Source organism: Hemicordylus capensis, chromosome 5 (assembly GCF_027244095.1).
Source record: "Hemicordylus capensis ecotype Gifberg chromosome 5, rHemCap1.1.pri, whole genome shotgun sequence".
Taxonomy (NCBI): domain Eukaryota; kingdom Metazoa; phylum Chordata; class Lepidosauria; order Squamata; family Cordylidae; genus Hemicordylus; species Hemicordylus capensis.
This window is the reverse complement of record NC_069661.1, coordinates 60,414,990-60,440,474: the sequence shown is the minus strand read 5'-3', so window position 1 is coordinate 60,440,474 and position 25,485 is coordinate 60,414,990. Positions and strand designations below refer to the sequence as shown.

Here is a 25,485-nt window from a genome sequence, read left to right as displayed (position 1 = left end):
CAAATTGTAATAGTGTTAAAATGAACTCCCTGTCACTAAAATGTAGCTGGTCTTGTAGAATTGTACTCTAGTCAAAAGCTTCAGTTCATTCACAATATATTGTCAGCCTCAAGACTAAGTAAGGTGAGAGTGGACTAATACACCAGCAATCTTGCCTAATATGACAGACTCTACCCAATATTTGAACTTTAATCACCCTGAGTTCAACAAACAGCTGTAGAGATTTAGATGAACATTTATTTATGAAACCCTCATTTGAGAGATTCAGAATCTTTTTAAAATAGCAATTTCTATATCTTGACATTTTTGTAAACCATCTTGTACAGAAAACAGCTGAAAGACTTAAAATTGGAAATATGTCAGCATTTGGTACATTAATAAGTTACATCTGAACCAAAGTCTCCCTGTTGTGAAAAAGCTCAGTCTCTTGGTATAATTTCAGCTGCCTCTGCTTTGAAATCTTACATCCAAAAGATGGCCTTGTCAGGCACAAAAAGTGGTACTCTGACACTGCTACTGCAGTAGATGTTACTGAACAGTAACATTCTATTTTAACCTCTGGAATGAGAGCGGTATTGTAAAACCTGATTGCATTTTATGTAACAAAAGTTTTCAGTTTTATAAACCGATGACACAATTTTCATTTAATCATCCAAGAAAAAGTAGTTCCCACTTTTCTTCTGTTCCACATCCTAGAAAAGAAACACAAAACATTAAACTTCCCTTAAAACTGCAAATGCAGAAATCCATGTCTTTTGTGGAGAGGAGAAAGAGATATAAACTTTAGCATTTGCCATGCCTGCTGTTCTTACCTTGATTGAATTGAGCTTGTTTATTCTTGGTCTGTAGTTGTTTGGATCTCTTCTGAAAGTAATCTCAAGCTGAGACAAAAATTTATTCATGCCAGCCAGAAGGGTTTGAGGACTGTAAAGAAGTCAGAAGAATATTACCTTCCTCAGGAGGCCATTTTACAGTTTCCTAGTTACTGAAGAGCAACTTGAAAGATCAGCAACAACTCAAACTACTGTATCAACAAAGCAGACCTCAGGATTGCAGCTAGTGACTACAAGGTTTCAAGATTTTTTTGGTATATATCACTCTCCTAATTTTGCCTAGCAGTAGAGGTATATTGTGTCAGCAACTGCTGCTACTGTTACTAGATGCAACAGGATAAAAAGCAGAGTGGAAACATGATGGAAAGGGTTGGAATTTGTGCATACCTATGACGACAATTTCAACTCCTAAATCCACTTGAGCTTTAAACTAGGCTGGTAAATCAATTTAAAAAACCATTCTGAGCCATGGTACCCTTTCCCCCAAAACTAGCAGTAGTGACTACGATGTGGATGTGCCTGTTCAAGCTTTCATTAGGCCCAAAAGCCTCACAAAAAGGAAGTTTGCAGCACAAAGATTCCTGCAGATTGTAGTTTGCTAGGACTTCTGAGCGCTTGTACTGGAAACTAGGGCTGTTTTCGGACATTTTGGAAGGCCCGATGCGCCATTCCTTCCCCCACAATGCAGAGGCAGCTGATCCTGGATATTTGCCCCAGGTAGAACAGTGAGAGGGGGAATGCCTTTAATTCCCAACTCAGCACTCATGCATGGGAGTCTGGGTGGGTGCAGAGAATGTCAGGAGACATGCAGGAATCCCTGAACTTTCCTCCAGCCTCCCTGCCGCCTTGGCATTCTCCGCACCCGCCCAACCTCTTCTGTGCCAGTGCTGTGCTGGGAATTAAAGGAACCCCTCCAACCACCGTACTACCTGGGGCAAGTGCCTTCGGATCGGCTGCCACCACATGGTGTGGGGAGGGAATGGCCCTACTGGGCCTTCTGAGATACCCCAAAGCCCAGCCCTACTGCAGATGACTTGCTGGTAAGGCTTTCAGGCACAAGAGAAACCCTGCCCCTTTGCTTTCTGCCCAATCACAGCTGCTGGAAGCTAAATTAAGGGGAGAGGAAAGAGATGGGTGAGAAGGAGAGAAGCAAAGTGCAGGGAAGGTTTGGACCATTAGAGGGCTGCCAGGGAAACATCTGAAATAGGACAGTCATCTCAAAATTTCAGAGCATTCTTTGAAAAAGCTCAAAGAGGAAGAACCTGTTATAGTTCAAGATGGGAGAGCCCACTAATCTCTACATATAGCACATTTTATGAAGGATTACATGCTAAAACAAAGATGGTTCACACATTATACTGAATATATTTAGCTAGTTACAGCTGAGCAACCAGCAAAGTACAGGTGGCCCTTGTTAGCCACAGTTTCACATATCTGCAGTCAGGCAATGTATACCTGACCTCATTATCCGCAGTATGCAGCTTCGCATATCCATGGTTGTGCTCATGGGCTGGTGAAAGGAGTTTGGAGGAGGACAGCAGAGTACTTTGGTCTGCATGCTTAGAGTTTTTGTGCTTCTAAAAGCCATTTTGAGAGCCAGAAGGAGCCATTGCTCTGGAACTTCTGGAGGCTTTTTGGAGCCATTTTCTGGAGCCTCTTGCAACATAGTGCTGCCCTTGTAAGATGCCAATTAATCCTTTTATAGATTTAATTTTAATTTTGATGAAGTTTTTAAATTAAATCCAAAATTAACTTTGAATTTGATAAGTATAGTACTGTATTTATTTAAATTGCAATTAAAAACTCAATTTAAATTAAAAATTGATTTTAATTATCCACTGAAGATTTAATTCTCCTCTCACTCCTTGATTCTCACACTCCTGTGTGTGTGTTTCCTTGAATTGGATTTAATTTTGTGCTGCCTCTTTGGCTGGCCAACCTACAACCAATCAGGCCAAAAGGCTTGTGCTGTTAAGTGCTGACTTCCACAGTGGGGTGAGGGAATGTTATGCTTACGCATTACTAGAGAAGCTGGAGGGCATTGCTGGAGAATGGGAAAGGGAGAGAGCTGAGGTAGCCAAAGTACAGTGCTGTGCTTCATACTTATTTCTGCTTTTACCCAGTCATTTTCCTGGGGTCCAGAACCTACCCCCCTCCCCCAATTCCCACTGACTTAAGGTTTTGTTATCCATGGTTATAGGCCAAAACGGAACCCCCACCAACAAGGGCCACCTGTACTACCTGAAATGTATTTACTTCTAGCAACTGAAAGGCAAAGTGACAACTTTCAATTAAAAGACAATGGCTAGCATTCAGCTATATATGCATGATTTGCCCTGTTAATTTCAGTGGGACTACTCATGAGGAAATTTAGTCTGGATGTCAGCCACCGTCTTGTTTGGAAATGTGACACAAATCAGTCTGAAATGAACATTCACATTGGTTTTCCCACATGAGGTCTTTTGGTCTCCATGAAGAAGCACTGAAGACAAGCGAGTTGTACATCTGCAAAACCTAGGGGAAAGAGCCAGCCAAAGTATAACCATTGCTTTGTCCATATTCCTAATTCTCTTAAGAGCAATTCTTTGTTTAGAGGTGTACACAAACAGTTTGACCATGAACTGGTTTGCCTCAAAGCGGGCTGGTTCAACGGTTCAATCATGAACCGGAGGCAGCCGGGTCTATTGTCAAACTGAACTCGGTCTATGGTGGACCGGTTTGGGATTGAGGGGCTATGTTTATAAAGGGGGATCCGGTGATGATTCCCCTTTACAAGCAAAAAAGTGGGGGGATCCTTGAAAAGCCTTCTAGAGGTAAATTTTTATTGTGAGCTGCCCAGAGACTCAAGTTTTGGGGGTGATATAAATATGTCAAATAAATGAAGGGCTGCCAGGGGGTTAATGAGAAGGCACCTTTAAAAGTAGATTAAGATTCTTACGGGCCCGGTGGTGGTGGCTGCTCCTCGAAGCCCCCCTGGTGCAGCCCAAATACGGAGTGCTCCCTCCAGCAACTCACCTCTGCAGTGGGGCAGTTCCAGTCTCCACGCATGCACCCCTTTCCTTGTAAAGGGGAATCTTCACTGGATTCCCCTTTATAAGCAGAGCCCATCAAACCACCAAACTGGTTCAGTCAAACAGAGCAGACCAGCCACTTGGTTCAACCAAACTGGTTCATGGACCAGCAGTTCAGCTCGAAAATTTCAGTTTGGCACACCCCTCTTTGTTTTCACTTACTCCCTCTTTGCTAAGTTTGCAGTACGCTAGGTAACTTTTTAGGGCTGTGCTTTGCAGTGTGTGTTTGAAATAATATGCACCACCCCTTTGAAACTATGTAGAGGGTGGCCAACTGCAGGCTTCCAGGGCAGGGGGCCCTCCTTTATGGCAAGCAGAGCCTTCTACTTTCCAGCCACTGCCTGGTCAAAGCTCTATAGAGAAAGGACTACACCTCCCATCGCTTTCCCATGTGACTTCCCAGCCATTGGTGGCACACTACAGGGCTCTACTTTCTGTAAAGGACTATGATTATTTATATACCACTTTTGAACAAAAATAAAGTGATTCCCTGTCCCTAAAAGGGCTCCTAATTTAGAAAGAAACGAAAGGTACACAACAGCAATAGCCACGAGAGGAATGCTGTACTGTGGTTGAATAAGGAGAATGCTCTCCTCCTGCTTAATAAAAAAAGAGAACCTTACGATGGCCAGAGACTGTAATATAGTCTTTATAAACCTTACAGGTTCTAATAACTTAGCAATGTTATCGCTTTCTTACTGTTTATACTCTCTCCACATTAATAGCTGCCAATGTTTTCCTACCTTATGCTGGTCAAAGACCATAAGGAAGTTATTGATATAAAGAGAATCACCACTTTAAAGAGTTCCTGCTTGCTCAATTAGCAGGGAATTCCCACAACACTGGAAGCACACAATACTGTGCAGAGATGGCCACTCTAGGAGTGACCACCTCATTGTGGTTCTGAAGGGGTGGTGCATATTATTTTACTTAGACGCTCTGAAGCACAGCCCTAATGATTCTGATGCCTCTTTGAATTTGCACTCATCAGAATTATCTCTTCCCATCTTTGCCTTATTCCGAGGCCTACCGTGATAACGTAGCAAACTGACAGGTAGCATGCTCTTTGTGTAATTATATAATTTTCATTCATATTCACAGGCTACAAAGTAGACGGGCATATGAACAGGGACCAAGTGCAGGACAAGTGTACCATTAGTGGCACTTGTACACCCAGCTGCTGTTGAGCTCCGCCCCCCCCCCCGCCTTTTTAAATTCACAAGACCCCAGAGTGATCTTATCTTTCTTTGTAAACCACTTGGAGAACTTTCATTGAAAGCAGTATATAAGTTTTTGTTATAGCAGTGGTAGTCGGTGAATGAATACAAGCAGCATTGCCCTCACTCAATGACTGCTTCACGATGATGCCACAGCATCGTCATAAAGCTAAACAATCCCATGGGTTGGGTGAATTAAGTGGTTTCTTCCCAAACTAGCAAGACTGGAATGCAGACACAGCTCACATGCTACACAACAGCAACATATGCACCAGAATTGTGTGCTACATATTTTGTCCTGTGCCTGTCCATGCTGCTTATTACCTGTTTGCTACTGTGCACTTGGATGGAATGCCATCAAAGACAATGACACGATCTGCTAAGTAGGTGGCCATGATGAAGTCATGCTCTACCACAAAGGCAGTTTTTTTAGCGTGCAGAATGAAACTGAAATAGAAGAGAGATTTCATGAGGTTTCTTGCGATCCATTATTATTACAATTAGCTTAAGATACTTCACTTATGAAACCAGTAAATGCTTTTTGGACATGAACCCCTCTCCAGATTACCGTTTGACAACTCTAGCTGCCATCAGACGCTGCTCAGAGTCCAGGTATGCAGAAGGCTCATCAATCAGGTAGACATCAGCAGGCTTGCCAAGACAAAGAGCAAGAGCAACTCGCTGCAACTCGCCACCAGACAGTGTTTGCACCTGAGAGAAGCAGAGTTTAAGAAGTTCACTTGATATATTATTGAAGGCCCTCAAAACCCAAACATGCCATGAACATAGTATTTAATTGATTTTAATGTTTGGTTTTTGTTTGTTGTGAGACCATGGGTTGGGGTGGTATAAAAATGCGCTAAATAAATAATAACATGGATATTACCTCTTGATCAATGATATTTTCTATCTGCATAGGCTTCATTACGTCAGTCACAAACTGTGGATGAGTATAGGCATCTCGAATCTTTTCATGAAGCAGCTGACGTACACTGCCCTGTTCAAATAAGTCCACATTTAGCTCAATTCATTATCTCCAATATGCCTTCTCCAGTATTAAAGATAAAGGTAAAGTATGCTGTCAAGTCAATTTAGACTCCTGGCGCCCACAGAGCCATGTGGTTGTCTTTGGTAGAATATAGGAGGGGTTTACCATTGCCATCTCCCATGCAGTATGAGATGATGCCTTTCAGCATCTTCCTATATCACTGCTGCTCGATATAGGTATTTCCCATAGTCTGGGAAACATTCCAGCAGGGATTCAAACCGGCAACCTTCTGCTTGTTAGTCAAGCATTTCCCCGCTGCACCACTTAAGGTGGTCTCTCCATTATTAATACCTAGAAATTGTACAAATGAAACACAGAAGCAACACTTACTGTAGACTTAGGACTGATCTTCTGTGGCTTGTAACTAACATTTAAGATAGGTACTTCACCTGTAAGAGAAGGACTGTATGTAATCACCATTGAAAAAAATGAAATCAAAGTTTTAAACTGTATGTTAATTTTTAAAAGTGTTAATATGCTTTTTCTTAAAGGAAAACATTACTTTTATCATCAGGTGTAAGTCTCCCAGCAAGCATGCGAATGAATGTCGTTTTGCCAGTTCCTAAAAGAGAACAAAAGTGAATACTGTATTCGCATTGGCTCAAACATTATTTATATTCCAATGTTCAACAAAAAAGTTCCTAAACTGTACATAAAGTGGTTTACATAAAAACACACAGAAAATGATTCCCAAAGCTATTTATGATCTGAAAAGAAATACAAAAGACACGCCAGCAAAAACCACTGGAGGGGACACTATACGGGGATGAATAGAGGGAGTATTGCTCTTGCCCTCCTAAACAGAAGAGCCAGTACCTCTTTGCATAATTAGCAGGAGTTATATGCATTAACATAATGTATGTTAAATAGAGAGGCCTCCATATAATTAAAATTGAGAAATGTGGCAACTAGAGCTTTTTTAAGATCTAGAAGTATCCAATAATCACTGTTGACAATATTTTGAATGAAAATCTCTTACGGAAATGCTTGATAAACGTTTGTTCACTGATCATATCAACATACGAAACAAATTAAGAACTCACAAAAAATTGCTATAATACTGCTGGCCAATTATCATGTGTTCTACATTTGGCTACCCTGGGCCACTATATCGAAGTCTTAGCTGGCCTATCCGCTTCCTGACAGGGGCAGGTCACAGAGCTCCTGTTGCACAGGTTCTCAATTCTCTTCCAGGCACAAATCAAGATGTTGGATGTTTCACGTTTAAATCCCTAAAATGGTTTGGCCCCAATCCCAGATGCCTCAAAGACCACTTCTTCCTTCATGTCAGAGTCTTAGGAGATCTACAGAGTACGCTCTTCCCTGAATGCAGATATTATACACATGCAGGAGGATCATCTTGTAGTTAAATACTGAAGCTCACAAAGTAATATGGGATACAAACTACAGCTTAAATCCTGATTCAATAATGTAAGATTAACTACTATTCTATAAGCATCTCGAATTTTCGGAAAGGAGTGTACATAAGAGAGGAAAGAAGTTCAATACCACCAACACTCTTCCCTTTGGAATGGAGATTTTGAATATATACACTTGTTACCATCCGTGGGGATGTTATCTTTTTAAAGCCTAGCTTCTGTAGATTTCTGTGTCCTCCATTTCTGCCATTAATAGGAATTCAGAAGGTTAAATATTACATGAATGGATATATGACATCAACAGCTGGGACAGGGAGCAAGGAACATGCTTTCCTACATTCCTGACAAAGCTTCAGAATATAAACTCCAAAAATTCAACTGCGCTGATTTTTCCAAATTGCAAAAAACACTCACCATTTTCTCCCAGCATTACCATGATCTCAGAATCAGTGAATTCTCCAGCTACAATTGATAGCTCAAATTCTCCCATCTTCTTTCTCATTCCAGGATATTTATACATACACATCTTCTTAACTTCTTCTTCATTAGCAGTCTCTGCCACTTTAAAAACAAGAGATGCATCTCGGAACCTTAGGTTTTCCGTTGGAACGTAGCCATCCAGGAAAATATTAATGCCTGCAGAAGAGAAGTCTGCATTAAGAAGAGTACCAAGCCATGTAGGAAACTACTGAACAATGTTTAAATTCCATTTTAGGTGGTCTGCATCAAGGTCTATCTTTTAAAGCCTAGGAAACAGCAATGCAATCCAGTGCAAGATCTTTCTGTACTTTTTACTTAAGCATCCTCCACAGGATGGAAGCGCATGGTACATAGTACCTTTATGTAATTAAGGCGGAACCTACTGAAGCAAGGAATATGTAGAACTTTGCAAATGAACATAATCAGAGATCCACAAGTTTAGGCTTAGATCACTAGCCAGCCATTAACTGTGGCTGCCACCAATTCTCTCTCTTCCCTTAGATCCGTATCTAGCATACAGGTAGAGGGGCTTAGGAGAGACACGGGTCTTTTGTCACTTGCACTGGGATATGGAGGTGGTAAGAAACAGAGGGAGGCCTCTCTGCAGTAAGTATGAGAAGTCACAAGTACCTAGGAAACTAAGGAAGCATTGTTCTTCATTTGTTAGAATATACATTAAAAGATACCAGTAAGTTATTTGCAGTAGAGGCAGACCTTTTGTAGGAAGAACAAATGCAACAAGGGAAGAGAGAAAGCAAATTTAACAACACTGACCTTCTCGAACACTGAAAGGCATAGTGACGACACCGTAAGCACTTGGCACACCATATAAGCAGCAGATGAAATCAGAGAGATAATCTAGTACACTCAGGTCATGCTCTACCACAATAATATATCTGGAAAATAGGGAAATAAAATTTTTAAAGCTATTATTTTACTGTAAAGGACTCTGAAGGAGGGGGAAGTTGTATCTTTTCAGACCTTCAAGCAAAAATATATGACCAACTTCAAAACAACTTAAGCTTATGCTACTACTGATCTAGTACACAACATCTTTGTCAATGTGGTATCATTTAATATGCCAGCAGCCAACATCCAGACTAACATGGTATGTCCCAATTAGTGTTTTGCATGTTTCGCGGGAAGGTGTGATTTTTGCTACTCTTCCCTTCCTTTTGCAGCTATGTGCCTCCCAAATATATGTTGCTGAGGGTCCCACACAGGAACATATTTTCAGGAGGCACAGTAGCCTGCAGAGGGGAGGGGGAATAGGTGAAAATGGCACCTTCCCTGTTGTACACATAAAACATTATTTGGCACATGCAGCAGTAGTCTGGAAGCCAGCCTATATATTCTTGACACAGTGCTAAATTGACAGTATTCAAAATCCTATCAGTATTCTTGCTGAAAACATGACACTCAAAGTGTCAATCTGAGAAAAAATTAATTCACCACTTCAGCTGAAAATTTAAGCACAGAAGTAGCTGCAACAAGACATTCCTGAGACAAGGATTACATCTCAAGTACATGTACATAGACACATTCTCAGCTGTCTTAAGTAAAGGTAACAACTGTAATCTTAGGAAAAATACATTTTAGAAACAAAGCCTGTGGGAAATTGTCTAAAAGCAAGTAATGTCAAGTCCTATTGCTTTGGAATTAAAGCTGGACTAGACTGACAGCAGAGGCTTGGTGCTTCAGATAGGGATACCACCATCGGCCTCAGCCCAAACCACAAAATCTGAGATTATGCAGATACTTAACTAGCCTTGATGAGAAGTACTACCAAATGATGCAGTGGTGTGTGTTTTAGGGACAGAGGATAAGCACTTGAAAAGTAAACTTACATCAGAAGAGGGTCAACAAAGATAGATGTTATCTGTCCATAAATGGATGCTCACTACAGTTAAAATAAAGGCCTTTATGCATACAGTACCTACCTGTCTGGGTTTATTAGAGATCGAATAGTAATGGCAGCCTTCAGACGCTGCTTAACATCCAGGTAGCTAGATGGTTCGTCAAACATGAAGCTATCCAAGGGGGAAAAACAGGCCTTAAGTCAACACATTCTAACGTATTAACCAGTCTCCTTTAAATTACATTAAATTACTATATAAAGAGCCAACTATCCCCCTTTTAAACTGGGCTCTTGTATTGGTCAATCTTCTTGTTCTGCCATACTATCATTTAAGATGGGGATGGCTCACTGATACCCCAGATCCAGCCTGCGAAACAATTATATGTGGACCCAGTAGCTTTTCTGAATTTTAAACAAAGAATGATGGATTAAAAAAAAAAATGTTGCCCAGCATCACAAAAAGACATTCATTTTTCAGGAGCTGATAGAGAATTCCCCCCACAAACTTTAATGCTATACTTCTGAGTTTTGCATGTAGTGACCACTTGAAGACCACCATGAGTTTAATATAAATTTTACCATATTGCCAGTATATGAACTGGCAAAGTACCATAGCCAGAGGGCAATTTGAGAAACATATTTACTCCTCAGCACTACCTCTGCACAAAATCCCTTGGAATTCTGTACTGTATATGCACATATGTGCAGAAGGGAAGGAAATTTCAGCTTCTGTCCATGGGTGGAACTGCAATTTGTTGTTATGCCAGATCCTCAAATGTGCTTAGAACAAGACTGGCTGGGTTAAAACAAAAAAATCATGGTTTGTTCTAAGTCATGACTAGAAACTGAAAATTTCCTCTCCTGCATGTGGAAGGGAAGGGGAGTGCAACAGCCCAAAGCTTATGAGCCCCTGGTGGCGCAGTGGTAAAACTGCCACCCTGTAACCAGAAGGTTACAAGTTCGATCCTGACCAGGGGCTCAAGGTTGACTCAGCCTTCCATCCTTCCGAGGTCAGTAAAATGAGTACCCAGAATGTTGGGGGCAATATGCTAAATCATTGTAAACCGCTTAGAGAGCTCCGGCTATAAAGCGGTATATAAATGTAAGTGCTATTGCTATTATACTAAGGTAAAATAAAGTGTGCTGTCAAGTTGATTTTGACTCAGTGCTAAAATATGATTTAATCAAGATTTAGTATGTCTGAACCCATTCATAGCTTTTAATAAAAAGTTAAGCACCCTGTGATAAGTGCTAAAGGCTATTTCTTCATATTTGAATATGGATCTTGCCAATTTAGAAAGTCACCAATCTCAATGTCACTTTTATTAATCCCAAGGTCAGTACTAATCAGGACTAAGTTTCAACAAGCAAACCTGAAACATCCCATTCTCAATGAGCGACCCAGACACAATTATAGACACTATAAGAATCATTAGCACTTAAACTACAGAAGTGTTTGGTTTGCATGGCAGAGTAGATGGGCATTAAACACACCAACAATATCCTTAAAAAATCAAATTGTAAAACAAAAGAAGCTCCAGACAACTCCTCTTACTTAGTTTAACGTATCAGTCGCACGAGGACTGATTTGCCAATTCTAGCTACAGGAGAAATATTCTAAGCAACAAAGCTTCTAATATGTCCAGTACAAAACACATTACATACATGTCAGCCTTCTGAATGCAAACCACAGCACAGGCAAATCTCTGAAGTTCTCCTCCTGATAGATCTTCAACATTTCGTTCTCTCAGATGAGTCAGATCTGCAAATATTTTTTACATCCAGTATACACATTGCATGCTAAAATGCCCAGTTGCACAAATATTTATAATGTCCTGAGCCATTTTGGAAGGGCTGTATACAAATCAAATCAGATCAATAAATAAAAATATCAGCTTATATCAACAGTTAGTACCCCAGTAGAACTGCTCTTTCTGCAAAAAGGAAACATATGTACCCAATAGCTTCACCATTCACTTCAGTGATGGACTGTTCTGCACATGCACTTCTGTTGTATGCATGGACTTTCCCCAACATGAAAGTGAGTGTAAAAATCTAACCTAGGAATTGGGGATCAAAAGCACAGCACATCCCTAGGATGAAAGCCAAATGAAAAACAAATTGTCTTATTTTTAAGCTACAATCTATCTACTTGCTAGTGAAATGTAACAGATCAACCAGTCTTCCCTACTGACATTAAAACCTCTCTATAACCCAGCCCCTAATACCAAATTTCTAGCTGTTGACAGGTACAAGATAAAGTCTAAACATATTATTTTACTAGTAGCTAGTATGTAATGTTGTTTTGTGCTACTCAAAGTCTATGAAAAATGTTTTAAACATATTTAATTACAATTCATTAAAGTAAATGAGCAACATTCCAACTGGCCAGTCATGCCTGACGACCACTGAAATCAATGAAAAGTTAGTCATGACTAACTTAAGTCCCATTAATTTTAATTTAACTAAATGACTAAGTCAGTCTGGATGTTGTCTATAGTGTAAAATCAACCCTCAATACCTCGCATAAAAATAGTCACTTACCAAGCTGCTGACATACAATAGTCTGTGTGCCAGTTTCATCCTTCCTGTCCAGTATAGTGCCCACTGTCCCCTGTCATGATAAAGGAAACAGTCAGTCTTTTTTTAAGCCAAAAGTTTAGATATGGTACTAAATTGTAACCTCCTCTTGATGACTCTGTCTTAAGATTGTAAACTTTGCATGATCTTCTAAAAGCTTGCCATTTCTCCACACTCATAACAACTTTACTCACTTTAGCAGCCTTGGGAATCTGGTCCACATACTGGGGTTTAATAATTGCCTTGAGGTCGTCCTCCAAGATCTTTGTAAAGTAGTTCTGCAATTCAGATCCTCGGAAGTAAGTCAAGATTTCTTGCCAGTCAGGTGGGTCCTATACGGGAGAATTTCAAAAAAAGCATTTGAGAACAAAAACATGGTTCAGCACAAGAACACATCTATCTAATGGCTTGAGGAATGTATTACAGGTGCTGGTGAAGGGGCAATAGTCAGTTCCTGGATTAGACCTATATCATGTGCAGGATAAAAGCAGCCGCTGCTAAGGATCAAAAGCATACTCCCCCCACCCCCTTTTTCCACTGCCCTGATTTAAAAGGTGTCATTGTCAACTAGACTTTTTAGAAAGCAAACTTAATGTGAGCTGTGCTAGGGCAGTGTCGGGAGCCGCGTCTTGTTTTGGGGGGGCGGGTTGTTGCCCCATAAGGGCTTCTGTTGCCTGTGCTAATTCCGTGCGGAGGAGAGGGAGGTGTCCATAAGAGAAAGAAGAAAAAAGGCTTAAGGGCAGTTGGAAAGGAAAAAGAAGAGAAAAGAACAAAAGTAAGCCCTATGTGAAGCCCTTTCTCTCTGCTGCTATCCTGAGACAGACAGGAAAGGAACTGGGGGATCGGGGCTCTGCCTACATTAAACAGGAAATTTTTGCTAACTTCCGGTCTATTCCTGAGGCATGCTGGGAATAGTGATGAGCCCAGACCGTTCCGGAGGCCATTCTACAAGCCTCCGGACCGGTCCGGACATCGGCAGTTCAGGGTTTGGGTGATTCGGGGTGGGGGGTTCCTTTAAGAGTGAGGGGAGGGTTTACTTACCCCTCCTGCCGCTTTCCCCCTCCGGCGCCAGTAGTTCTGTTAATAATTGGGACGGCAGGATACCTCCCTGCCGCCCCTTCTTCTGTTTTGCTGCTGCTGGCTACGCTGCAAAAGGCTTCAATAAGCCGCTCCAATTATTAACAGAACTACGGGTGCCGGAGGGGGAAAGCGGCAGGAGGGATAAGTAAACCCTCCCCCAGCTCTTAAAGGAACCCCCTACCACAGTGCCGGACCGCAGTTCTGCGGTTCCGTGCACACCCCTAGCTGGGAATACCCTATACTCTAGGATGGGCTCCAATTATGGTGGAAAAACAATATTTTAAAGAAACCAATTAAGTTCACATATCTTGCACAGAAAACGAATGACAAAAATAACACTTCCCATGAGTAAATAAAGTCTAGAAATACTTAAAATCTGAATATTAATCAGGCTAAGTAGGCAGAAGTGACAAGAGCTAGTCAATGCTGCTCTACATTCCCCCAAAGAAATGTAAGTTGTCTTTTCACAAAGGTGTAAAATGTCCTTACTAATTATGAACGATTTAATATTTTCCCCCCAAAGGTAGCACAGTGATGTAAACTTTGGGGTAAAGTTACAATACTACACATGACAAAATGCTATGTATGAGTTGTTTACATAGGCTGTTTACCCAACCCAATGGACAGTTGGAAGAGCTGAAGTCACAGTAGAGAACAGGAGACCTGATTTTGGGAAAGATAACATAAAAGAGTGGCTGACATAGAAGAGAGAGCTGAGAGTGAAGATACTAAGGTCATAATTGCTGCCCTATGATGATGGGATACAGGCAAGTGATTTTTAATAGTCTCACAATAAGACATTTGTGGGAAAGCAACTGTAATAGGTTGCTGGTAATTAAAGACATACTGGAACATAGATATATTTCCTTAAAAAAATTCCTTGTACTTATCTTAACACACATTTTTGTCAACTTCTGCTCTTCTTTAATGATATGGGCTCCACTTATTAAATTATTATTATTATTATTTATTTTTTTTACATTTATATCCCGCTCTTCCTCCAAGGAGCCCAGAGCGGTGTACTACATACCTGAGTTTCTCTTTCACAACAACCCTGTGAAGTAGGCTAGGCTGAGAGAGAAGTGACTGGCCCAGAGTCACCCAGCTAGTATTATGGCTGAATGGGGATTTGAACTCGGGTCTCCCCGGTCCTAGCCCAGGACTCTAACCACTACACCACACTACACCAGACTGAGTATTACTAGAAATTTAGCAGGTTCTACTAGTTTTCATTTCCACAAAGACTCAAAAATGCAAAACTTAAAAAGCTGTTAGGTCATCCCATTTTGTATGTATTGTAAATACATACATCATATTTCCCAAGATTTGGCTTCTGTTTTCCTGCTAAGATTTTCAATGCAGTTGACTTTCCAATGCCATTAGTTCCAACCAATCCCAGCACTTCTCCTGGACGTGGAATAGGCAACCTGGGCATAAAGTAATCCAACATTAACACAACAATGATCAAAGAGAGACAGAATATGTTCATTCAATATGCTTTCATACACAGTACTCAGCACCATAAATGCGAACAAGTTGTTCTAGTAAGAACGAATTAGCCTACTTTCTTTTCACTGTCTTTACATCTGGACTAAATTTGGTGCAAATCGAGGTCCACAGGTTAGAGCTCTTGTGCCTCAAATGTTCATGTGTCCACCATCTTGGATCAAAGTGTGTGTCATAATTACAAACTGCACCATTGAGGTATCCCTGGGTGTGTCACTCACTACAGATGTTCCAAATTTGGTTCAATTTGGTTAGACAGTCCTCAAGTTAGTGAATTTGCACCTTAAAAGTTTATGCATCTGCCATCTTGGATCAGGATGGGTGACACAATCACAAACTATACCATTGGGGCATCCCTATGTGTCCATTTAGCTGTAGCAAATTTGGTTCAAATCGGTTCACAAGTTAGCTCACTTGTGCCTGAATGTTTATGGTTCCTCCATCTTGAATCAGGGTGGATCACATCATCACAAACTATGCCATTGAGGTGTCCCTGTGTATCACTCACTGCAACTGTATCCAATTTGGTTCAAATGGGTTAGACAGTCCACAAATTAGCCCGCTTGTGCCTCTGATGTTCATGTGGCTGCCATCTTGAATTGAAGTAGATGACATCATAGCACACCTCGCCATTAGGGCATCCCTATTTGTCCCTACAGCTGTAGCAAATTTGGTTCAAATCAGTTAAGTGGTTCACAAGTTAGCCCACTTGCGCCTCACAAGTGTACGCATCCGCCATCTTGAAACAGTGTATATGACATCACAAACTATGCCATTTAGGTGTCCCTGTGTGTCACTCACTGCAACTGTACCCATTTGGTTCAATGTGTTCAAATGGGTCAGGCAGTCCACAAATTAGTACACTTGTGCCTCAAAGGTTTACGTGTTCGCCATCTTGGATCAGGGTGGATATCATCACAAACTATGCTATTGAGGTGTCCCTACAACTGCAGCAATTATGACTTGTCCCCTTAACTAAGCAGCGTCTTCCCTGGTTGCATTTGAATGGCAGACTACATGTGAGCACTTTAAGATATTCCCCTTAGGAGATGGAGCCGTTCTGGAAATAGCATCAATGTTCAAAGTTTCCTCCCTGGCATCTCCAAGGTAGGGCTGACAGAGATATCTGCCTGCTACCTGGGAGAAGTGTCTGCCAGTCTGTGGAGACAATACTGAGCTAGATGGACCTATGGTCTGATAAGACAGCTTCTTATGTTCCTATTAAGTTTGTTTGCAGGCTCACTGCATCACAGGAGGTGTTGCGTTTTTGTACAAGAGCACAAATACTTCAAGTGTGCCAGCACTCTGTATATGCTCGTTAGATCAGAAACACATCAAACATTAAGTGATGCGTTTCTGGTTTAACTAGGCACTTCTGGAGTGTGGGCATGCTACTTGACGAATATGTGCTCTTGAGCAAAAGTGCAACACTGTGCACACTTTACTACAAGCCCACAGTGGTGCGAGCTGATTAGCACTGTCCATGTTATGCTGTGCAACACGTAGGCGACTATTCATGAAACAGCGAAAGTCAAACAGCCTATACCTACTGGATAAGAGAGGTCTTCTTGCTCACATAGCAAGTCTATATTGTCCTGCAATGGGAGACAGACTAAAGGAGACTAAAGCAGTTTCCTGTCCTGCAACAGGAAGTTGAACTAGCTTCCTTGCAGTAATCCAGCACCATTCTGTTGAAAAATTGTTTAAAAGTCCATTACTCAGATCAGTTACATTTACAATTACGGCAGTACCACTGCTCCTCTCATGCTATTTTTTCTTCAGGAACACATAGGAACATAGGAAGCTGCCATATACTGAGTCAGACCACAGGTCCATCTAGCTCAGTATTCTCTACACAGACTGGCAGTGGTGTCTCCAAGGTTGCAGGCAGGAATCTCTCTCAGCCCTATCTTGGAGATGCCAGGGAAGGAACTTGGAACCTAGATGCTCTTCCCAGAGTGGCTCCATCTCCTAAGGGGAATATCTTACAGTGTTCACATGTAGTGTGCCATTCAAATGCAACCAGGGCAGACCCTGCTTAGCTAAGGAGACAAGTCATGCTTGCTACCACAAGACCAGCTCGCCTCTATGTGGCAATAGTACTGAATGAAGCAAACATGCATGTCTACAGAAGACTGCAACAATTTCCATGATGCCAGCAAGATCAAGTCAATTGCAACTATTCATATGGAAGCTACAGTCAGGGCAGGGCACAGAAAGCCCAAGGACAATCTCATGAAGGGGACTCAGAGGCAATGTTACATATATGGACCAGACCAAAGTTTCGTTTTCTTTGCAAAACTTCTCTAGAATTGAATTTCTCAATTAAGACAATGTATTTTTAAAAATCCTAAACCAGGAATACATTGATTACCAAAGATGAATGTTTAGCTCATACCAAGGGAATGATACAAACACACTCTCTCACACAAACATTCAGATTGCATTATATTTATTTTAAAGCAATAATTTTCTAAGGTGTGTTGAAAATGATACCTGTGAAGTTTGAAGGCATTGGCACAGTATCTGTGTGTTGTTTCTTTCTCCAGGTTGCTAGGCAAGTTAACAATTGACAAGGCTCCAAAGGGACATTTCTGAAACATTAATAAAATAAATTTATTAAAGCACACTACAAGCAACAGACACGAAATACATTGTACAAACCTGCTTTTTTCCTTATATTACCTTTTCAGATATGATTTTAACTTTATTTTTGTAATATCTCCAAAACGTTACTCTCTTATTTAGACATCACCCACAAACTATAAAGCAAAATTAACAAATCTCCAACTCCTTTTGAAATAGCTAGGGTGGAAATGCTACACCCCAGCTATTCAAATAAAGGAGGAATTTTAGAGCAAGTATCCTTCTTTATTCAAAACCCATTCCTAAGCACTATTAACCTACTATGTCCTACTACAGGATTATGATACATAAAGGTTTAATCTATTAAAAAAGTTAAGACACAAATTGTGCTACTGATGTAGGCATCAAGGGTAGCATATCAAGAAGGGCAGAGGGAGGGAATTCCCAAATTAAGATGTATAAAAACCAAAGTTAGTATCCAGAGCTCTATTGGAGATGTGCTCCATCAGCTGAAAGTCCTTCTGTGAACAGAAGTAGAGTTCTAGTCACACAAGCACCCCTTCTGTGATCACAACTCTTTTTGTTCATAGAAGGAGTTTCTGACAGTGGAGCACCACTCTGCTGAAAGTCTGAATGCCACTCCCCAAAATATAAAATCAAACAAAAGATATTTTATAGAATGGCATACAAGTTGCAATGCATTTTCTTGGAAGAACAAAATCAACCTGCATTAAAAGGCAAAAGGCTCTCTTTCTACCTCTAAAAAAACCCACACACTGGGGCAGTTGTACACAGATAGATAGTAATCTATCTACACTACATATATGGCAAGATCAGGAGGTGGTCACATTTATTTGAATGGCCAGGGAAGCACAGAAGCCCAAGAATCTCACTATGGGGGGCAGGGAAGGAGGCAAGAAGAGCAATCAAGCCCAAACCATTCCAGTGCATTGTACAGTTTATTTTAAAAATTGGACACATTCTTTACCTTAATGCAAATACCGCATCCAATACATAGTGTTTCAGAAATCCATGCTATCTTGCACAGTGATGTTACTTCTATGCACAGTTTCCCTGGTGAAAAAGAATATTGAATATAAGAAACAGGTTTCTTGTCCCAAGTATATCATGGAATGTGGCCTTGAAACCATAAAGTATATTTTATGGTTAAAGAATACATTTGTGTTTAAGACTTCAAACAGCCCCCTAATAACTCCCTAAGCACTTACTACAGTTTTCATAGTTGATTGCGCCCAACTTCCCTAACCCTTTGATATAGTCTTCTACTACTGACTCAAAAATGTAAATGAAAGTGACAGATTACACAGAGGATACCTATGAACATGACTCTGGAATCTTGGAATCATCAACAGAAATTATATTTCCTGCCCTAATTGTACATCTTTACAATCCAATTCATATGAAACATTGAGTTCCTTACCCATTCGAACCACAGGGCAGCTCTTCTTGCATTCCTGGCGGCATTTCTTTGGCTTACACTTGTCATGGTTGACAATAGCAATTCTTGTTAGCTTATCAGCCATAGTGAGGAACTTAGAGTAACGTATACACAACACCAACTAAATATTCCAAAAGGTAGATGAAAATTCAAGTTCTAGACAAAAAAAAGTATCAAGATTGATAAATAGCAAGGAATAGTGGATTGGACAATGCTAGATTTTGATAAGGAAGTGCAGTCAGAGAGAACATGCTCAGTAATGTTGATCATAGGTTCTTACTTCATTTCCACAACTGATATTCACAATTATTAATCTCTACCTCTATGCCTACTATCCTATTTTGAGGGCACATTCTTCACTACAGGGCTTAGCAAAACATGAGAAATGCATGAGACCCCTAGAATCATGCCAGTAATACTGAACCATAGTTTAAGAGTAGTAACAAGTTTGAAATGCCTTCATGAACATTATGTTTTCTCTTCATGCAAAACCACCTAATTATCTCTGACAGTTATGCCTCCTACCTTACCATAATCCATAAAAAGAATGCCATAAAATTTTAAGGTGGACAAAATACTAGCAAGCTTCTAGCACAAATCTGGCCATGTTATTTAACTGCAACGGCAAAGTCCTAAATGTCAGGCACTACCAGAAGTGTTGAACAGAGTAATATATAGTTTTTGTTGAAACCTTTTATTAGAAGTTTTTAGGTCACTGGAATTTGGACCCAGCCAGCATTACACATGCTAATAGCAGACAGGAACATTGTGAAATACTGTATAATACTGTTCTGTAGGGATGTGCATTAACCAGCAGATGGCCGGTTTGGTGGGGATGGGTGTGTTTTTTCTTTAAGGAGCAGGGAGGGTGCTCTTACCTCCCCTGCCGTGGTTCCCCCACCAGTGCTGTGCCCAAAATTGCTGGTGCGGGGCAGCAGTGTACTCTCTTGCTGTCCTAGTCAACATCAGACCGGAAGTGGTCAGTGCACGACGTAAGAGCACATCCTCGCTGCTCCTTGAAGGTAACCACCCCGCTACTGAACCATCCAGCAGTCCGGAAAAGGCCAACTGAACTGGTTCGTGCACATCCCTACTGTTCAGATAATAGAATGTAACTCTTGTCTGAAATACACAATCAAGGATCTGATATATCAGATACAATACTAGGATATAACATACAACCAAGTACTGAAACAGTGAGATAGGATGGAACGCCGGAAAGAGAAAAAAAGTGGGAGATGTTATCTCCCTACAACAGGTCTGTACAGCTACAGCTTGTCTAGGCTTGATAACCTAAACCACATCAGAGGCTTGATAAACCTTTATGTGGCAACAGCAACAAGAGGGTTATCAAGCACTCAGCAGGCTTCAATTCAGGCTGTGTTCAGCATAGTGGTACACAAGCTGTGGAGTCTCACCTTGGGATCAAGCTCTCCCAATTTGGTATTTGCTTTCAAATTTATTTCATGCATTTAGAATACTCCTATATGCTTAGAAGACCTCCTTCCTACATTTGGAATCTGCTGGCAACTTTCCAAAAACAATGTGTATCTAGATGTCTTAATTTAAAAACAAACCAAAAACACTTGTATTCTTTATCTCACCCCACAGACAAACAGAAATTGGATAGGATGACTCATTCATCACAAGCCATCATCCATAAGCAAATAAATAAATGGTCCCTTCTCCAATAAGCTTACAATCTAAATTTCAACAGGGGGAAGGGCAACAGAGGAAGGGAGGATGAAAATGAATGTTTCCTTTACAAGACGAAAATAGGAAAAGCATATATAATGTACCAGTGTGCCCTGAGAGGAAGGCATGAAAGGATGCGCCCAGGCCAGGGGAAAGCAAAACATCGGCCCCCACAGAGACCAGCTCTGGCCTGTGAGAACTGCTGGGGCACCCCCCCCCCGCCTTCCCAGGACTACTGAAAGACCAGTGTGCCCTGAGAGGAAGGCATGAAAGGAGGCACTCAGGCCAAGGAGCTCTTGTCCTCAGCTCCTGAAAAGACCAACAGCATGGAACGAAGTTTTATTAATCTTCTGTAATTTGCTTATTTTAATATTGTAAATCGCTTTGGGTGCCTTTGTCAAGGCAGAAAGGTGGCATAAAATGTAGTAAATAAAAAATAATACCACCACTGATCTGAAACTACAGTGAGGGAAATAAGTATTTGATCCCCTGCTGATTTTGTCTGTTTGCCCTCTGACACAGAAATGACCAGGCTATAATTGGAATGGTAGGTTTATTGTAGCTGTGAGAGACAGAATAACAACAAACAAACCCTCAAAAGCCCAGTGCCCAAAAGTCAGCGATGGATTTGCATTGTAGTGAGGGAAATAAGTATTCGATCCCCTATCAACCAGCAAGATTTCAGGCTCCCAGGTGTCTTTTCACTATATGCAGGTAACGAGCTGAGATGAGGAACACCCTCTGTAAGGGAGTGCTCCTAATCCCAGCTTGTTACAGTACCTGTATAAAAGACACCTGTCCATAGAAGCAAGCAATCACTCAGCTTCCAAACTCACCACCATGCCCAAGACCAAAGAGCTGTTGAAGGATGTCAGGGACAAGGTTGTAGAGCTGCACAAGGCTGGACTGGGCTACAAGACTATCGCCAAGCAGCTTGGTGAGAAGGTGACTACAGTTGGCACGATAACTCGCAAATGGAAGAAACACAAAATAACTGTCAATCTCCCTCGGTCTGGGGCTCCATGCAAGATCTCACCTCGTGGAGTTGCAATGATCATGAGAACGGTGACAAAGCAGCCCAGAACTACACGGGGGGAACTTGTCAATGATCTCAGGGCAGCTGGAACCATAGTCACCAAGAAAACAATTGGTAACACACTACGCCGTGAAGGACTGAAATCTTGCAGTGCCCGCAAGGTCCCCCTGTTCAAGGCAGCACATGTACAGGCCCGTCTACAGTTTGCCAATGCACATCTGAATGATCCAGAGGAGAACTGGGCAAAAGTGTTGTGGTCAGATGAGACCAAAATCGAACTCTTTGGCATCAACTCAACTCGCCGTGTGTGGAGGAGGAGGAATGCTGCCTATGAGCCCAAGAACACCATCCCCACTGTCAAACATGGAGGTGGACACATTATGCTTTGGGGGTGTTTTTCTGCTAAGGGGACAGGACACCTTCACAGCATCGAAGGGACGATGGACGGGACCATGTACTGTCAGATCTTGGGTGAGCACCTCCTTCCCTCAGCCAGGGCATTGAGAATGGGTCGTGGATGGGTATTCCAGCATGACAATGACCCAAAACACACAGCCAAGGCAACAAAGGAGTGGCTCAAGAAGAAGCACATGAAGGTCCTGGAGTGGCCCAGCCAGTCTCCAGACCTTAATCCCATAGAAAATCTGTGGAGGGAGCTGAAGGTTCGGGTTGCCAAACATCAGCCTCGAAACCTTTCTGACTTGGAGAGGATCTTCAAAGAGGAGTGGGACAACATCCCTCCTGGGTTGTGTGCAAACCTGGTGGCCAACTACAAGAAACGTCTGACCTCTGTGATTGCCAGCAAGGGTTTTGCCACCAAGTACTAAGACATCTTTTGTGAAGGGATCGAATACTTATTTCCCTCACTACAATGCAAATCCATCGCTGACTTTTGGGCACTGGGCTTTTGAGAGTTTGTTTGTTGTTCTTTCTCTCACAGCTACAATAAACCTACCATTCCAATTATAGCCTGGTCATTTCTGTGTCAGAGGGCAAATGGACAAAATCAGCAGGGGATCAAATACTTATTTCCCTCACTGTATAAACACTTCAGATCAGAGTAGCAGCAATCTAAAAGAGCTTTTGTTTTAGTCAAAGTATATTTAAGGGGTTTGCCAATTTTACTTACAAAGAAGAGATAAATCTTTTCAGGAAGAAAAGATATACCACGCATCTTTCTTTTGAATCCTGTAATTTTATTTCAAAATTTATATTCCATTCTTTCCTGACAATAATGGGGTTGCTCAGAGCAAGCATATTATTATGCAAGTGCCCTATCTGTATGCAACACTCCACACCACAACATATGCTTTATAACTGGAAAGGACTTACTGCTAGATAGGCTCTGTAAAAAAGCTGATGCCAATCATTTGCAAGAGATTGGCTTGTGTGGTAAATCATGCTTCTGTCCCTTGGACCACAGCCTGGATAAGAGAATAGCCTACAAGAATAAAGAAGTTGGCATCTCCAGCAGTGTGTTAATTAAGCTATTTGCAGTATGTTAATTCTGAACAAGTTATGTTTGAGAATCGTCTTTCATGTAGGTTCTGTTTGGTCAATGGACCAATAAACTACACTCTGCACATATACAAAAGAAATGATAATTTTGCCTCCAATTCATCTCAAGTCCTCCTCACCACACTTCAAAGATCCTAGTCATTCTTATGAAGGCTAAAAACAAAAGTAGCTCATAAAAGAGTGAAACATATAATCAGAGCTTTGGTTTTTGTCACTGCTGTAGCAATTTAAGAAGCTTGCCTTTCTGGCAGAGAGAACTGCTGACACAAAATTAGGAAGCAATGCTCCAGCTGAACAGCATTCTCTCTTTGTATGCATCTCCCTACTTTACACTGCAGTTGGGATAGTTTTGTGCAGTCTTCCACCTTCCTATGGTTATCAGTGGCCCCTCCAATTTTTTTCATTTCTGTGAAGAATGAGTTTTCTTCTGTGTGGCAGTATGAAGGCAGTGTGAGTGTGCAACTGCATTCAGAATGGGGCCTTCCTGATTGGGCCTGAGCAGGATCTAAAATGAACTGAGTGGACATCCAAAAGCTTGTGAGCGTGCACACATGCACACGCCTTAGAGGGAGCAGTGGCTGTTATCACAAGAACTAGAAAGTTGTATCATTCCAAGTACGTTCTGACTTCCATGCTCTAAATAATTGCCCAGTGTGAGTGAGCAAAGTTATGGGTGATGATATTAAAAAGGCTGAATGGAAAGTTAGCAACATTCACACCACAATACATTTCAATCAAGTCTTTAACATGTCATAAGAATGTTTCCCTATAACAGATTAAGACAATTACTCTTTTACAATTGAAGGCAACTTCTGTGTATGCACACAGATGGAGTCACAGCTGCTATCCAAAAGTCACAGTGGAAAAACCCAACAATACACTGATAAGCTTTTCCTAAGTAGAGACATTATTGAATATGGGAGATGATGGGGGAAGAGAAGAGTTCTGTTTTGAATCTACATGTTTTATTCTGGCAGTTTTAGATAGATAGTGGTAAGGTGGCTTTATACTTCAACAGGTCTCACCTAGCAGCACAAATGGCAGTACCAACCTTGGCTCGTTTTCAAACACTACCTTAAAAGTGTCAGCAGCAATACTATAGCTAAGGAAATAAAGGCTAAGAAAACAGAACTGGAAAAAATGGATATTTGGGTAGGTAGATAAGAGGCCTTCAACACAAAACTGAATGGCCATTCGCAGGTATGGCAGGCAGCGGGGTGGCTGCCTTACCAAGAGTTTACCTGAGGGATTCCGAAGCAGGAATCAAAGGGTGCAATGCTAAGGCTTCTGCCGGTTAACACGGGTTAGCAAACCCACCTCTACTTTTTAAGTCTGTCTGAAGATGCAGATCTGCTAAGATCACTCTTAACACGCATGTCACCCTTTTCAGCGCCACGAAACCGCCTCTACGATGGCACGGGTGTGTTTGCAGCTTTGGCAAAAGGCTGACTACATTACGGGCGGGGATGGATAGAGGGGCCCCAATAACACCCCCTCCCCGGGGGGGTGCGGGTGGAGAGGAGGCGGCCGCGCACAGGCGATGCCAGGATTGCCCGGGGACTGTGCTACCCACACGTTCACGCTGGAGTGCTGAGCTCGCCCCTCGGAAAAGCACCGCGAGCGGGCTTGGTAACTGCGGCCCAGGCAGCCCTTACGACAGCCGCCACACCAGCCCCGCCTGAGGCGAGGAAGAGCAGGAGACGGGACGGGAGCGAGCCTCGTTCTCCGCCAAGCTCTACTTACCAGGAAGGGTTAAGGGGGGGCATAGAGGTCTCCCGTCCAGGACGGGGAGTGGGGGGCGAGGCGAACGTGAGACTCGTAGGGCCCCGCTGCTCCCAGCCCGGCCACGGAGACAGCGTGTTCCCGCTGCCACCCGGCCAAAATGGCCGCCACCCCAAAAAGAGGAGCCGCTGCCGCTCACCATAGAGATGAAGCCTCCGCACTCTGTGGCAGCAGTGCCGCCATAATGGAGCGCCGGAAGTGCTTAGAGAGGAGTCTGGGAGGTATGTGTGACGTCATCGCCTAACGACAAGGTGTCTGGGAAGCAAACGGGGGGAGGGTCCACCGCGGATCGTCTGTGGGCGTGGCTAAAGAGTGGGTGTGGCTAAGGTGCCCGCGTTAGTACCGGTTGGTGGAAGT

At 42.0% G+C, this 25,485-nt stretch overlaps 2 protein-coding genes across 5 annotated transcripts in view; one reads left to right on the top strand and one right to left on the bottom strand.

Moving 5' to 3' along the window:
- Positions 1 to 217: 217 nt before the first annotated feature.
- On the bottom strand, positions 218 to 25,359 carry ABCE1 (ATP binding cassette subfamily E member 1). 3 transcript variants are annotated; one of them, XM_053252602.1, is made up of 19 exons: positions 25,147 to 25,263; positions 25,090 to 25,110; positions 19,080 to 19,253; positions 18,627 to 18,712; positions 17,549 to 17,646; positions 14,856 to 14,973; positions 12,661 to 12,798; positions 12,431 to 12,500; positions 11,552 to 11,648; positions 9,969 to 10,058; positions 8,803 to 8,924; positions 7,963 to 8,184; positions 6,672 to 6,731; positions 6,500 to 6,558; positions 6,008 to 6,118; positions 5,690 to 5,832; positions 5,446 to 5,568; positions 813 to 924; positions 218 to 692 (listed from the first exon to the last, which is right to left on the bottom strand). In XM_053252602.1, the coding sequence occupies exons 3-19, from the start codon at positions 19,180 to 19,182 to the stop codon at positions 645 to 647; spliced, it is 1,800 nt and encodes a 599-aa protein (XP_053108577.1). In that variant the 5' UTR covers positions 19,183 to 19,253; positions 25,090 to 25,110; positions 25,147 to 25,263; the 3' UTR covers positions 218 to 644. The 3 variants fall into 3 exon arrangements, with proteins under 3 accessions (XP_053108577.1, XP_053108578.1, XP_053108576.1); XM_053252603.1 differs by lacking the exons at positions 25,090 to 25,110; positions 25,147 to 25,263 and adding an exon at positions 25,268 to 25,359; XM_053252601.1 differs by having other exon boundaries at positions 25,090 to 25,247.
- The window catches only part of ANAPC10 (anaphase promoting complex subunit 10), a 64,601-nt gene continuing 64,464 nt past the window's right edge, over positions 25,349 to 25,485 (top strand). For both annotated transcript variants that reach the window (XR_008307884.1, XM_053252604.1), the window contains exon 1: positions 25,349 to 25,485. The gene's annotated coding sequence lies outside the window, so the exon portion shown is untranslated.

Bases quoted from the DNA above. Each gene is read 5' to 3' on its own strand.
- ABCE1 (XM_053252603.1), bottom strand. From the start codon at position 19,182: ATGGCTGATAAGCTAACAAGAATTGCTATTGTCAACCATGACAAGTGT. The intron at 8,185-8,802 runs GTCAGTGTTGTT...TCTCTTCTGCAG, and splicing joins GCCTTTCAGTGTTCGAGAAG to GCATTAATATTTTCCTGGAT. The intron at 6,732-7,962 runs GTGAGTGTTTTT...GTTCTCTTTTAG, and splicing joins GGTAATGCTGGGAGAAAATG to GAACTGGCAAAACGACATTC.